This window comes from Streptopelia decaocto (assembly GCF_964273445.1).
Source record: "Streptopelia decaocto genome assembly, chromosome: 3".
Lineage (NCBI taxonomy): Eukaryota > Metazoa > Chordata > Aves > Columbiformes > Columbidae > Streptopelia > Streptopelia decaocto.
This window is the reverse complement of record NC_138656.1, coordinates 60,927,335-60,939,833: the sequence shown is the minus strand read 5'-3', so window position 1 is coordinate 60,939,833 and position 12,499 is coordinate 60,927,335. Positions and strand designations below refer to the sequence as shown.

At 40.1% G+C, this 12,499-nt stretch overlaps 1 protein-coding gene across 6 annotated transcripts in view; it reads right to left on the bottom strand.

Annotated features, from left to right (window-relative positions):
* Positions 1 to 12,499, bottom strand: part of MAP7 (microtubule associated protein 7) — a gene marked incomplete at both ends in the record, with an annotated part of 119,366 nt that overhangs the window by 16,737 nt on the left and 90,130 nt on the right. For 5 of the 6 annotated variants that reach the window (XM_082047913.1, XM_082047914.1, XM_082047912.1 and 2 more), the window contains 4 exons: positions 1,941 to 2,221; positions 2,634 to 2,749; positions 5,818 to 5,942; positions 9,416 to 9,529. In XM_082047913.1, coding sequence (XP_081904039.1) covers positions 1,941 to 2,221; positions 2,634 to 2,749; positions 5,818 to 5,942; positions 9,416 to 9,529 — 636 coding nt within the window. The remainder of the gene's footprint in view (positions 1 to 1,940; positions 2,222 to 2,633; positions 2,750 to 5,817; positions 5,943 to 9,415; positions 9,530 to 12,499) is intronic. The other variant, XM_082047916.1, reaches the window with a different exon arrangement.

The following is a 12,499-nucleotide window of genomic DNA, read 5'->3' as shown; positions in this document are numbered from 1 at the left end:
AGGCACACCCAAAATACCTTTAAAACTGCACTGGTACTAGTAAAGTCATGTGAGATTTGCCTGCACAAGCTTGAAAACCTCCATCAGTGATCACTACCTGCTGATCTCCTGGCTCCTGTGACCACACAGCCAGCAGGTAGCGGAGCTAGAGAGGTTACTGGCCAGTTCAGGTAACTGGCAGAAATCAACTATGTTAATCTGCAATGCAGACCTAGGAGAATTAGCAATGTGCCTGTAGCCCCAAATGCTGCACTTGCCCCTCTCTAGATTCTTGCATTCAAGCAGTGGCTAAGCTTTGGCACTTTGGGCCTTCACCTGCATACCCAGCCTGTCCTCTAACCTCACATGTAAAATGTTTAGTGCAAAGTCTCAGTCTCTGGTCCCAGGGATCATTTCCTCTGGCTTCAGCAAAAGGCATCCAGTTTGAAGTGCTGCTTACCATTTTGACTACAGTATCCTTCTCTTTTGCCTCACTCTACTACTTGTTTCTTTGCAACGAATACAAAATACTTCGCTTTTGAATCTTTATCACACATAACCTGTCTCTATACTAAGTGACCTCGTCACAAACTCCAATATTGACTGAATCTGCAGTGAAGTTGAACCTCTCTTCCTCCTGAGCTAAACTGTCAAACAAACATGACTATGTTTTGCTGGTCTGCACCTTGTACTGGTGAACTACAACTTGTAAACATTTGCAAAGTTATCTCAGCAGTATCCCTGAAACCCTTTTAAAAGGAAGCTTTCTCCTTAAAAGAAAGCAGGCAAAAGGTTATCAGAAAAGCACTGAAAACTCATGCTAACATAGCAATTATCTCTTATCTTCTTTACCTGCCCACAGCCAACAGATGCTTCCATTTATTATTGTAAATCTCTAGCTTGGGTAGCAGACAGGAACTACTGTAGTATAACTTATCAGAACAAAAGAAATCAATTCACATCAGGTTGTCTTGCAGAAGAACAACCCTAAACGACACATCTTGCAGTTAAATGCAGGATTATTAATATTTAAAACTGTTTTCTGAAAGACAATCACAGGGGAATCTCTGAATTTTAAATTCAGAACCCTAAGTAACCCGTGCTGAAAATCCCAGTGGCCGCAATGGTCATTCTATCCCATCAGCAAGACAGTTTATGCCATATTTACAACTGACTCAAATATCTGCTAGAGTGAACCTACATTTTTCGTTTTCAGATTTACCTTTTGTCTGTCCTACACTTTATGATAATTATTTTGCGTGTACATCCTTTTCTGCTTTTCAGAGTTGGTATGGTTTGGTGTGGGGTTTTTGTTTGTTGGTGGGGATTGTTTGTTTGTTTGTTTTTGGATGTTTGGCTTGTTTTGTGTTTTATTTTTGTTTTGTTCTTTGTGTTTTGTTTTTTTTTAACTCATTTTCCCTGAAAAATTCTTCCTACTCCTCTTTACTCTTCTCCTTGGTTCTCCTCTGCATTTCACTTTTTCCTGCTAATCTCTCCCATGATGTGGTACTCTTGCAATATTATAGGTAAACTGGTAGTAGTGTCGGCACAACTGTACTGAGCGTCTAGCAGAGCTGGACATTGTCACTGCTCACACTAGATTATGCAATGGCTTATTGTACCATAAGTCTTCAGATGATTATTATTCTACTTCAACAATTCAAAAAGCAGCCACATTGTGACGCGAGGGACAAAATCCCTGTCCAAAAGGGCAGAGAATAGGGCTGTGAAGCCACACTGTGTGAAGCAGGTCTGGATGTTGTTTTGACTGTTAAAAGCAGGAGGGCTTCAATCTGTTTACACTTTCCTCATAATGAATGTACACCTGCAGGGACATTCTGAAGAATTTAGACCAACATTTGATAGAAAACTACCAAAACATACATTGTTTCAGAGAAAGGGAGGGAAGAACATAAGAGACCTTCAGACATTCCTTAACCCAAAGGAGGGTATCTCCTTACCTTGAGCAATCTCTGCCTGGACAGTGAGCTCTTCCTGACTTGCAGATTCTCCAGCACCTGCTGAAGTTCCTTTACTCTCTTCTGTCCTCTCCTCATTGGCCTTTTCAGCCTCCTTTTCTGGTCTGTTCTTCTCACCCTCTGGTTTGGCCTCTTTTTTGACTGGCCGAATGTTGCCAGGGGAAGGAGGACGTGCCTGAGCAGAGGAAACTTTGGAGGAACCAGGTGGGGAAGTTACCTGCCTGGGTGTGCCAGGCAAAAAAGGCAAAGACTTGGATGCGTGCCTGTGTAACCAAAGAGTGACAATCACAATCAGACACGCTGTACTGTACACCACCTACATATCACTCCTACAACTATAATAGCTAAAAATTTAAAAACATCTCTCTTTCTCTGCTATCAAGGCAGGACTTTTAGAGCAACCAATTAGATTGCATGCAAAAAGCTTCTCTTTGCAGCTGTCCAGATGTGTGAGAACTGAGCCAAGCCAAGAGGGAAGAAACCAGGCATACTCATCCTCCTCCCCCCTTCCTCAAAGCAGCAGTAATATTTTTCTAAAAGCAAGACTATCTTTCCGTTATTGCAGAGAGAAAACATCTACATCACCAAATAAGTTTGCACTGTTTCACATTTAACTAATAGAACATTCAGAGCTGCCTACAGCTCAACCCCCAGCTAAGCATGTACTTGGCTTACCAAACTGGAGAGGGAGCTGGTGATCTAGCTTTGGGGTTGGAAGAAAAGTGACCTCCTTTAAAGTTGGCTGAGAAGCTGGATGACAAATGGTCTCTCTCCTTTTCCTTTTTGTCAGTCTATAGTTCAGCAAACAAAAAGACAAAAGTCAAGCCAGAGTTCACACGGCTAAAGAAAGCAAAGCAAGCTCAGTTAAGGATGTGGCTGAGAAAAAGCTGTGCTGAGTCTGTCATTTCTACAGCCTGTTTAGCAAGTGCTCCTGTAATCTGCCACCATCTTTGTCAGTAAATATCCATTTTACAACAAGGATCCTTCTTAATCATGCTTTTGACTCTCTTAGGATGTAATCGGCTAATTTGCAGAGGCTTATTTTCACATGGGAAAAAATGACCTTTTAAGGTTTGATCTTTGCTGATTACCATATTGTACCTTCTGCTACTCCCCATAAACCCTGGATTTCATTTGAACAAAGAGCAAAGCACTCTTCCTGCCACACACACACACTCCCCTAAGCTCACACCTAGTCATAGTCCCTATACAGCACAAGCTTTCTGCTTTCGTGCTTAGATGTGTGCACCTCAGATGCCCTCAAATGTGGTACAACAGCTATCCTTTTTTTCTTGGGTAATTCCACAGCACATGCTTTTTTGCCATTGATTCTTAATACATGGTAGCAATTTCCTATTTTTCCTTCTTTATTTCTCTTCTCTGGATTTTAGTTTTTAAAATATTTCTGTTATAGCTCTAGTATGTATTCACAGAAGTGTTGGTTTAAAGGGATGTATCAGAACTTAGAACATATATACTTCCTCCACTTAGGTGAAAATGGAAGATGAAATACTTAAGGTCTTTGGAATAATGAGCTCAGACTCTGGGAGTCTGAAGAACAGGAACACTGGAGAGGTCACTGAGCTGCCACTGAGTAAGCACGATGCAGAGGGGCTGCTACTCACTCCTTGGGCTGGGGCTTAAGCACAAATCCCTGCAGTGCCTGTTCCACGCTGCTTTAGCCTCGCCAGCCCAGAGCTCTGCAATGCTCATCTCCTGAAATGAAAACTAAGCTAACAACTGAAAAATAAAAACTGAAAATAACTTCATGAGCGCATAAACCCTTTGTTTATCTTCATAAATCCAACAGGCTCTGTGGGGCCATTAAGGTTAAAATTAGTTATTTTTAAACTCCCAAAACCATAATATTAGCAATAGGGGGTCTCAATCCTGAAATCATTACTCAAGAATAATTAGCCTGCTCTTTGGCAGTATAACTTACCAGATATTTACTGATTAATATTATGACAATCATCTGAATTATCAAAGCATACACAGGCAGAATAAACACATTGCAATAAAAAAAGAATTTTGGCTTACTAGCAACATCTCTCTATATTGGATCTACTTCATTTGTCTCAAAAATAGAGCATCAGAATTTTTATCTTAATATAAGTAAAACACTGAATTCTTGTAAAAGTTGACAGAAAAAGTAAGATACTCCACACCACACAGGCTACCAGAAACAGCTCTTAACTCAGTCATTTTGTATAAACATATTTACACTGTCTTTTTCACCAAAATGTAGCAACTTTTCTTCTTTTTAATTAAAAACAAAACCAAACACAAAAACACTAACAACGAAAAATCCCAAGAGATACAAAACTGATAGATCCGGAGATTGCAATACACTAATGTGCATACTATGAGATTTCTCTACAGATACATCCCGATGCTGTGCCTTAACTTAAAATTCAATTTACTACCATCTGCCTGAAAGATTAAGTAGTGGCTATAATTCATATGACTTTCATTAACACTGCTTCTAACAAGAATGTCAATAGCAGCACTGCCTCTTGATAGTTTGCCCATCAGGGCAAATGAAAACGCAAGCCCCTCTCGCACAACCATTTGCAGAGATTACTTCATTTGCACTCTAAACAAACTCAGGCTGTAGAGTACAAGGAAAAACATAACTGCTCAGGTCCAGCAAATCGTATCTGAGCTGAAGCTGACTGCATCCTATTGGATTGGAACACAGCCAACATGAATTTAGTCTGCCTGTATCGTACTGTTCTGATTTTCCCTGAAAGCTCAGGTCAGTCACAGAGCTGCTACCAAATCATTCAGAACAAACAGGGCATCTGTGGAAAGCTTCACTTACAAAACGATGTTCCTAAACCAGCCTCTTCCTTCTCTATGAGGAAAAGTTTACTATCCTGGTTTCTTAGGCACACACTGTGACTGCCTCTGTGCCTCACGAGACGACAAGGCAGCCACTCTGCAAACGTGGGTGTTTTTCCGTGTGCATTCTTTGGTGAATAATCAGGCCCTGTGACCACGTAGCGATACTTCAGTTAAAATCCAGTCAACTATGAAAACTATGGGAGTCCTGGTGGACAACAGGATGACCATGAGCCAGCACTGTGCCCTTGTGGCCAGGAAGGCCAATGGCATCCTGGGGTGTATTAGAAGCGGGGTGGTTAGTAGGATCGAGAGAGGTCCTCCTTCCTCTCTACTCCGCCCTGGTGAGACCACATCTGGAATATTGTGTCCAGTTCTGGGCCCCTCCGTTCAAGAAGGACAGGGAACTGCTGGAGAGGGTCCAGCATAGGGCAACAAAGATGATGGAGTGGAGCACCTCCCTTATGAAGAAAGGCTGAGGGAGCTGGGTCTCTTTAGTTTGGAGAAGAGGAGACTGAGGGGGGACCTTATTAATGTTTATAAATATATACAGGGTGAGTGCCACGAGGATGGAGCCAGGCTCTTCTCGGTGGCAAACAATGATAGGACAAGGGGTAATGGGATCAAGCTGGAACACAAGAGGTTCCACTTAAATTTGAGAAGAAACTTCTTCTCAGTGAGGGTGACAGACACTGGAACAGGCTGCCCAGGGAGGTTGTGGGGTCTCCTTCTCTGGAGACATTCAAAACCCACCTGGACATGTTCCTGTGTGACCTCACCTAGGCGTTCCTGTTCTGGCAGGGGGACTGGACTAGATGATCTTTTGAGGTCCCTTCCAATCCCAAACTTACATACTGTGATACTGTGATATTTTGAAAATGGAGAAGGTGGGGACAGCACAGAGGGGAGGATCAGACTTAATCAAGTATACTTGCAACTATTCCTGGCCTAACAAGCAATGCAAGCAGGTGGTCAGGGCACGAGGCAGCACCTCACGTATGACCGGTGCGCTTACCCCTGCAAGATGCGTTGTTCTCCTGCGTCCAACAGCATCGGTAGAGGCATAAAGTTTTGCTCGGTCTCCTGGATTCCTGCAGCTCATGGCCTTGTAGGACAGAGGACTGATGGGGCTGCAAGATGCTGAACGGGGACAAATGGGGATAACTACGGTGTTGGTTGGTTTTGTTATTTATTAATTTTAATTACAGAGCAGCATTGGAGAACAGACAGAGGAAAGCCAGCAGGAACAGAAACAACAGAGAAAGACAGAAAAGAAAGAAGGTATTAATACAAAGAGGAATGACTAATTCTCAAGTCAGAACCATCATTTGATACTTTAGTTTGTCCACACATAAAGCAATGATACAATTTCAATAGGCACTTGTGTACTTTTCCATTTTGTAAACTAATAATTTCTTTTAAATAAATTAAGTATGCCACATAACCAGGTAGTAGAAAGTAACAGTTTTTCTGTTAAGTTTTTATACAACTGGTGGCTCTGGAAAAGCAGTGGACACAATGACTGGTCTGACTGACTAGCTTAGTATATGCATTGACGAGTTTTAATCACATTCAGAATAGAAAACAAAGTAAAATCAGAATGTCTATTAATTGGTCTTGGAAGCAGAGGAAAATGAAAGGAGACATACACAAAGATCAAAACACATTAACAACACAAAACAGTTTCATCTAGGAAGGAAATGAAATTGCTGTCTACAATTTTTAGCACGTGATGTGGTTTTTTTTTAAAAATCCCCCTTTTAGGAATAATTGAAGCCAATCCATTTAAGAACTTTCAATATTTCTTGATAACACCAGAATAACATCTGACTTGAATACTTTCTCAACAGCAAACTATTTTACCCATTTCAGAAAGCAGACTCACAACAAATCAGCTTGGAAATTAATATTTGTACAAGTAATCAGGATGGCTCGGTTTGCACAAGGACAAAGATGATTACCAAAAGATTTCCTGCCAATGGCAGGTTATCATGTATATGGTGTTGTGATCACATATTCAAAGAGAACTGTAACACTGTAAAATGTATAATGAGGTACTTCCTGCAGCAAAGCACTCTTGGACTTTCTCTTGATTTAACTGAAGGAGAAGGCTGGGGAAAACAATTATTATTGCAGAGTTTTATTTGTCTGCTCCTGTTTGTGTTTCCTGGTCATTTAATATAGTCTTAGCATAATTATTTTTCAGCATGTTACTTGAAGGAAAAGCAGAGCTTCTACATGGTATCTTCCCTATTTCCCCCCCCCCTTTTGTTTTGTTTTGTTGTTGTTGTTGTTTTGTTTTATTTTGTTTGTGTTTTGGTTTTTTGTCTGTTTGTGGGGGTTTTGTTTGTTTGGTTTTGGTTTTTTTTTAAGGAAAAGAGAATTACATCCTCAGTTTCCTTGCCTGTAAATCCCTCTCTGAGCACACTTGAGAGAATGCAGTTCTACATATAGTTAATTCTTCCAGTCTTAGAACAGTACAGCTGCTGCTACAGGAAGAGCTCATAGACTTAACAGTATTAACACTGCAAATTCTCCTGCACTGAGAGATTAATATTAGGAACAAAGAGAGTCTCATGTAAGTGTTACAGCAAGGGCACTCATGTTTGCTTCATCATTTACAGGGGTGTATGTTTAATGAGATATTATAAGATGACTGACTTAAAAAAAAAAAAATCAAGAAACAAGAAAACAGGGCTTTTTTGTCATTATTTGTTCTGTTTGTGTGTTGTGTTTTTTTGTTGTTAAGCATGTCTAAACCAGACAGGAGGAAGTGGCACAACATATGTTTTAAACAGCTTATAATTCATGTGGTTCCCACCCTCTGTGAATCAATTGTCTTGCTGCACACCAATTATCTGGTTATCACCAAGGATGACATCATAAGTATTAAGAGAAGCAGTTCATTTCCATTTCAGATGTTGCCAAACAATGCTTTAGGAAGCACTCTCAGCGACGCCTGTATCAACAGGATTACATCTATTCAGAGAAGCTTTTAGTCATTTAAAAAACATTTTGGTTTTGGAAAGCTATTTAGAAAAAGATCCAGACATACTCTTATGCTGGATGTCCCTAATAGCTCACTTAAAATTTGAGGACACGAATCCATATCAATTTCGATTTTTTGCGTTGTAATTTGTCTTTACAGCCAGAGGGCAGGGTAATTTTCCAGGGAATAATGACAGGTTGGGATGAGCTGAATGCTCAGAGCACAGCTGTGGGCCATCACTACCACCTGATCATTAATCTCCAGGAAGTGCCCTGCATGAAGGGACTGCAGTTATTGCTCTCAAAGAATAATACCTGTAAAACAATGAGCAGTTGGATCATTCTTCTGGGTGGTACAGTTCCAGTTGGCACAGAGAAGGCACTTCAGGGGAATTACCTCAGACTGACGACCAACAAATCAATCATTCCTGCTATTTGCCATCTTTCTCAATATTCTACTCAGTTTAGAGCTCATTGCACAACATGAGCAATAGCAGTCACACAAAAAAAAAAAAACCAAACCTTCATGCTTGCTCCAGTAACCGGTCACAAAATTAAGTCACTGCTTTCTGAACTATTCCTCAATGAAGAGCTGAATTTCCAATAACCTGCTGGCTAGATAACATTAAGTATTCATTTTACAAGCTTTGTTTGTGAATAGTGAAAAGGAATTTTGCACTTGTTAATTCACTGTTTGCAAAACATCAGCCACATTTGTGCTCCTACAGCACTACCCTTGCGGAAATATACTGTAGCCTAATTAGTTATAAGAGTTCTTAAGTGAAAGCTTCTTTAAAAGTAATCTTAGCAGATCTCTATTCCTTCTTACATTCTACATCCTTTAATTAGAATAAAAATCCTGTCCATATCAGACAGGAAAGACCTGCCTAGACTTAAACATTCAGCATGTACGGCAACATGCTATTGTAATGGTAAAGTCCCACATGCACGACCATAAAAAAATTACTATAAAAGAAGAGGCAGCTGTCACCCACCTAAAGCACGCTATAAGGAAGTATTGCCTAGTAGTCTTTGGAATACAGTTTTGCCTGGGCTTTAAGTGACCACCTAGCAATATTTTTACATTTCTGCACAGAAGGTTTCCCCTTGGGAGTGCATCAGAGAACTTTATAATTACTGTAACCTCATTAAACCTGCACATTTAACTTCATGTGCTATTAGATCCACTGCAAACAGAGCTTATCTCTCTGCAAGTCTAACGTGTTCCAACGTGGGAATTGCTCTGGTACAGAGTGAAACTGTTTTTTGCAGGAAGCAGCTCACAGTCTAAGCATTGGGTGTGCTGAATCAGCTCTTTACAGCATTGTGGGTATTTCCTTAAACAGCCACGGACAGCGTGGCATTGTTGCCCTGTGTGTGCTGCATTGATTTATTGCATTGATTACGAGGCAAAAGAAATTAAGAAAGGTGGTGGGAGAAAGAGGCACAGCAAACAAGTGTACAAACAAGCTTTCATGCTGTCACGCAACATAATCATTGCCATTCAAGCTCATTCTGGGATGCTACTGTACACTCATAATTAGATCAATAACTTTACAGCATCCCACAGGGAATCTGGAAAAACAAGTGGCTGAGACATAAAGCCTCTGTTCTCACAGGTTTACCTGCATCTCCAGACAATGCAGCCGTGCTTTTACTTCGGGCCAGGAATGAGTGAGTGGGCGTCAGAAGCCTGCTAACGATGCTGCTCTCCCATGGACTGAGCTGTAGGCGGCGAGCTGAACATGCACCATACAAGCAAGATGTTAGTTCAAACACTTCACAAATACCTATATGTTGCAGAAGCATTAGTATTATCTCCTCACTACTACATACCAGGAAAATCTTGACACTGTCCTTTAGAGATCAAAAACATACAATCATTCAGTGTTTTGCATTTTATTCTGACTCCATTTCAGTAGGAATTCCTAGAGGAATGCACATATCTCAACGTTTAATTTGTGTTACTGCCTGTGGCATAACAGCAAATTGTTACCAAATAAATGTTGATATTTATGTGCACATATGCCACATTCCCTATTAGGAATGATATGAAAACTTCTGCACTAGGAGAGCAGTTGCCCCTCCTACGTATAGACTTTGACAGAGTTGTTCAGGTCCCAAGTTCTTTCCACACATAAGGTATTTCATCTTCTAATTACAAGATAGATGAATTACTAAAACACCGTCCATGGTCTGCCAGTCTAGCTAGAAAGAAAGAAAAGTTTCTTACAGAGAATCGAGTCAAAGAAAGAGGTTTTGTAAAAACATCACAAAAGGTTACAAGTGCCTCGCCTGCAGATACCAAGCTCAGCAGCTACAGTCATCTCAGTGTTACATGAAGCCACAGAATACAGTAAGTACATTTGATCATTAATTCTTTGTTAAAAAAATTGCTAATGATAATTTTCAATTTACAACAGTAAAAGAGCCAACTTTTTGCACTACTAGCCTGTTTTGAAAATGTACTACACATTGACCTGGCTGCATTGACCCTTGCCTTGCTTTTCCCAGTATTGCCTAATGCAAATTTAGCTTGTCAATATATTCCTTTTGCCTTGTGAAATTTCTTTACTTTTTTTTTTTTTTCTTTTTAAATACTGTTTAAACATTGATCAGGGTGAAGTAAAACCAAAAAAGACCTTAAAGTTATATTTTATATCAAACTAGACATTTCTTTTATATTCTGATGCAACATATTGTATTATAATGAGCATCACAAACCAAAACATTCAACTAGTTCCCACAGTAGTTCGTTATAAAAACCTTCGACCACAGCAATAATCTTGATGTTACAAGTGAATTTGGGTCTTCTCACATCTCAGCATTCATTAGCCTTAGCTTGGTGGCTTGGTGTCTACAGCAACAAAACTGCATCTGGAATTTACGGGGCTCAGTCTCTAAAACATTCATTGAAGTGACAGGCTGTAATAAACTTGAGATTAATTTGCATTTTTAAAGGTAGAGATCCATCATTTTTAATAGCCATAAACTCTGAATCTGTCTTTAATCTACTCCATGCTGAGCCCCATGAAAAGAAGGGCCAATCTTAATCTCACCCTATGAAAATATAATTGCCTAATCTGTCCTCAATGCTCTTTTTCACTTCTCAAATTGCCCTCCTAAATTCTGCTAACTCACTAAGGGGCATTTCTATAGAAATATAGGATTCTCAAACCCAGCAGGCTCTCTGGGTAAGTGTCCTTACACAATGTACTACTGCCAGAGCTCTCTGTGATTAATAGTTCCATTCTGTGTTGGTACAGATTATACAGAGACACAAAATACCCTACAGAGACCTCCATTATAGCACACGCATTATCATTAAGCTTGTAATTTAACAATGAAGAAAAAGCACAGAGCTACCATTAAACTGGATGCAATAATTGTAAACTCTTTGCTTCCTTTCTTCTTCAGGCATCGTGCTCAATGTGATTAATGTTCAAAGCTACTCTTGGAAGACAACGAATTCTTTTTTTGTGGTCTCAGGCTTTACTAGGTCAGGCTCATAGGCACAAGCATGGCTGAGTCTGGAGAAACTCTTCTACTGTAGGTTAAGACAAAGATCATACAACTTCTCAGAAGAACAAGAGTGTTGCACAAAATTGCACCCATACCACAGAAAGCAAGCTCTGAAATTGTAGGCCAATAAATCAGTATTATGCATACAATCAGTTCCCTGGAACTCATCTGTACAGTTGCAGGCACCTGAGAAGTAAATGTCACTATGTAATATGGCCCTGTGGGCCAGACACAGACCTTAGAGGTGAGGCCCCAGAGATGAAGTAGTCTCAAGAGGACACAGCTAAAAGACTGATGACCCACAACACTAAATTGCCATGTCTTACCTATCCCATGTCACTTGCCCTAAAGGCGAGTATGGTTTAATGCTCTTATCTTTGCCTCTAACATGGGGAAGCTTATATCTGCATCACCCATGGGAAACAATTGTGTGTCCACAGTTAACAGCACCGAGGCAGCGTTTGGGAGCAACCCAGCTGATATGCACTAACAGCGAGCTAAGAAAAACCAACAAAAACTTTCTTCCCCATATAACCAACAGGCCTGATTCAGAGGTGCCAAAATAATTTTTGCCAGGAGGCTGGAGTGAAGTCTTCCTAAATCTCTAAAAGGGGGTATATATCAGAACTCATTTACATACATCTCAGCTTTGTGGATCAAGGTCATCACAGACTGAATTTTCGAAATGTACAGCTCCCTGAAAGTACCGTATTTGACACTTAAAATGTGGAGTCTAACAGTCATTAGCATCACCATTAACCTAGAACAGCCAAATAAACTTTTGCCCAATGAGTTGCAAGTACAAGAGTACTAACACCTAAATGCTTTGAACAACTTAAATTTGGTGTCCAATTCACACTGAAGCAAACTGAATAAAAAACGAAGAGCATCACAAAACAAGATCAACTTTAAAACAATGAGGTAGATTTTTTTCCTTGCACTTTTTGCTTTTAATGTCTTAGAGTGATGTTTTCAAGATTTAGTCCTTTAAACCATTTGACAAACAAGGGGAAATTACATCTGTTGTTCTCATGCTGAGTTAGGCTGTCACTCTAAGGGCTGTTTGTTCCTTGTTTCCACACAAGAAGTATATTTGTGATAGGATTGCTTGTGCAAGTATCTCTACCCTCCAGCTACAAGCAGGTGAGTTTAAACAAATTAAAGACAACCTTTATACCCTAACTTCT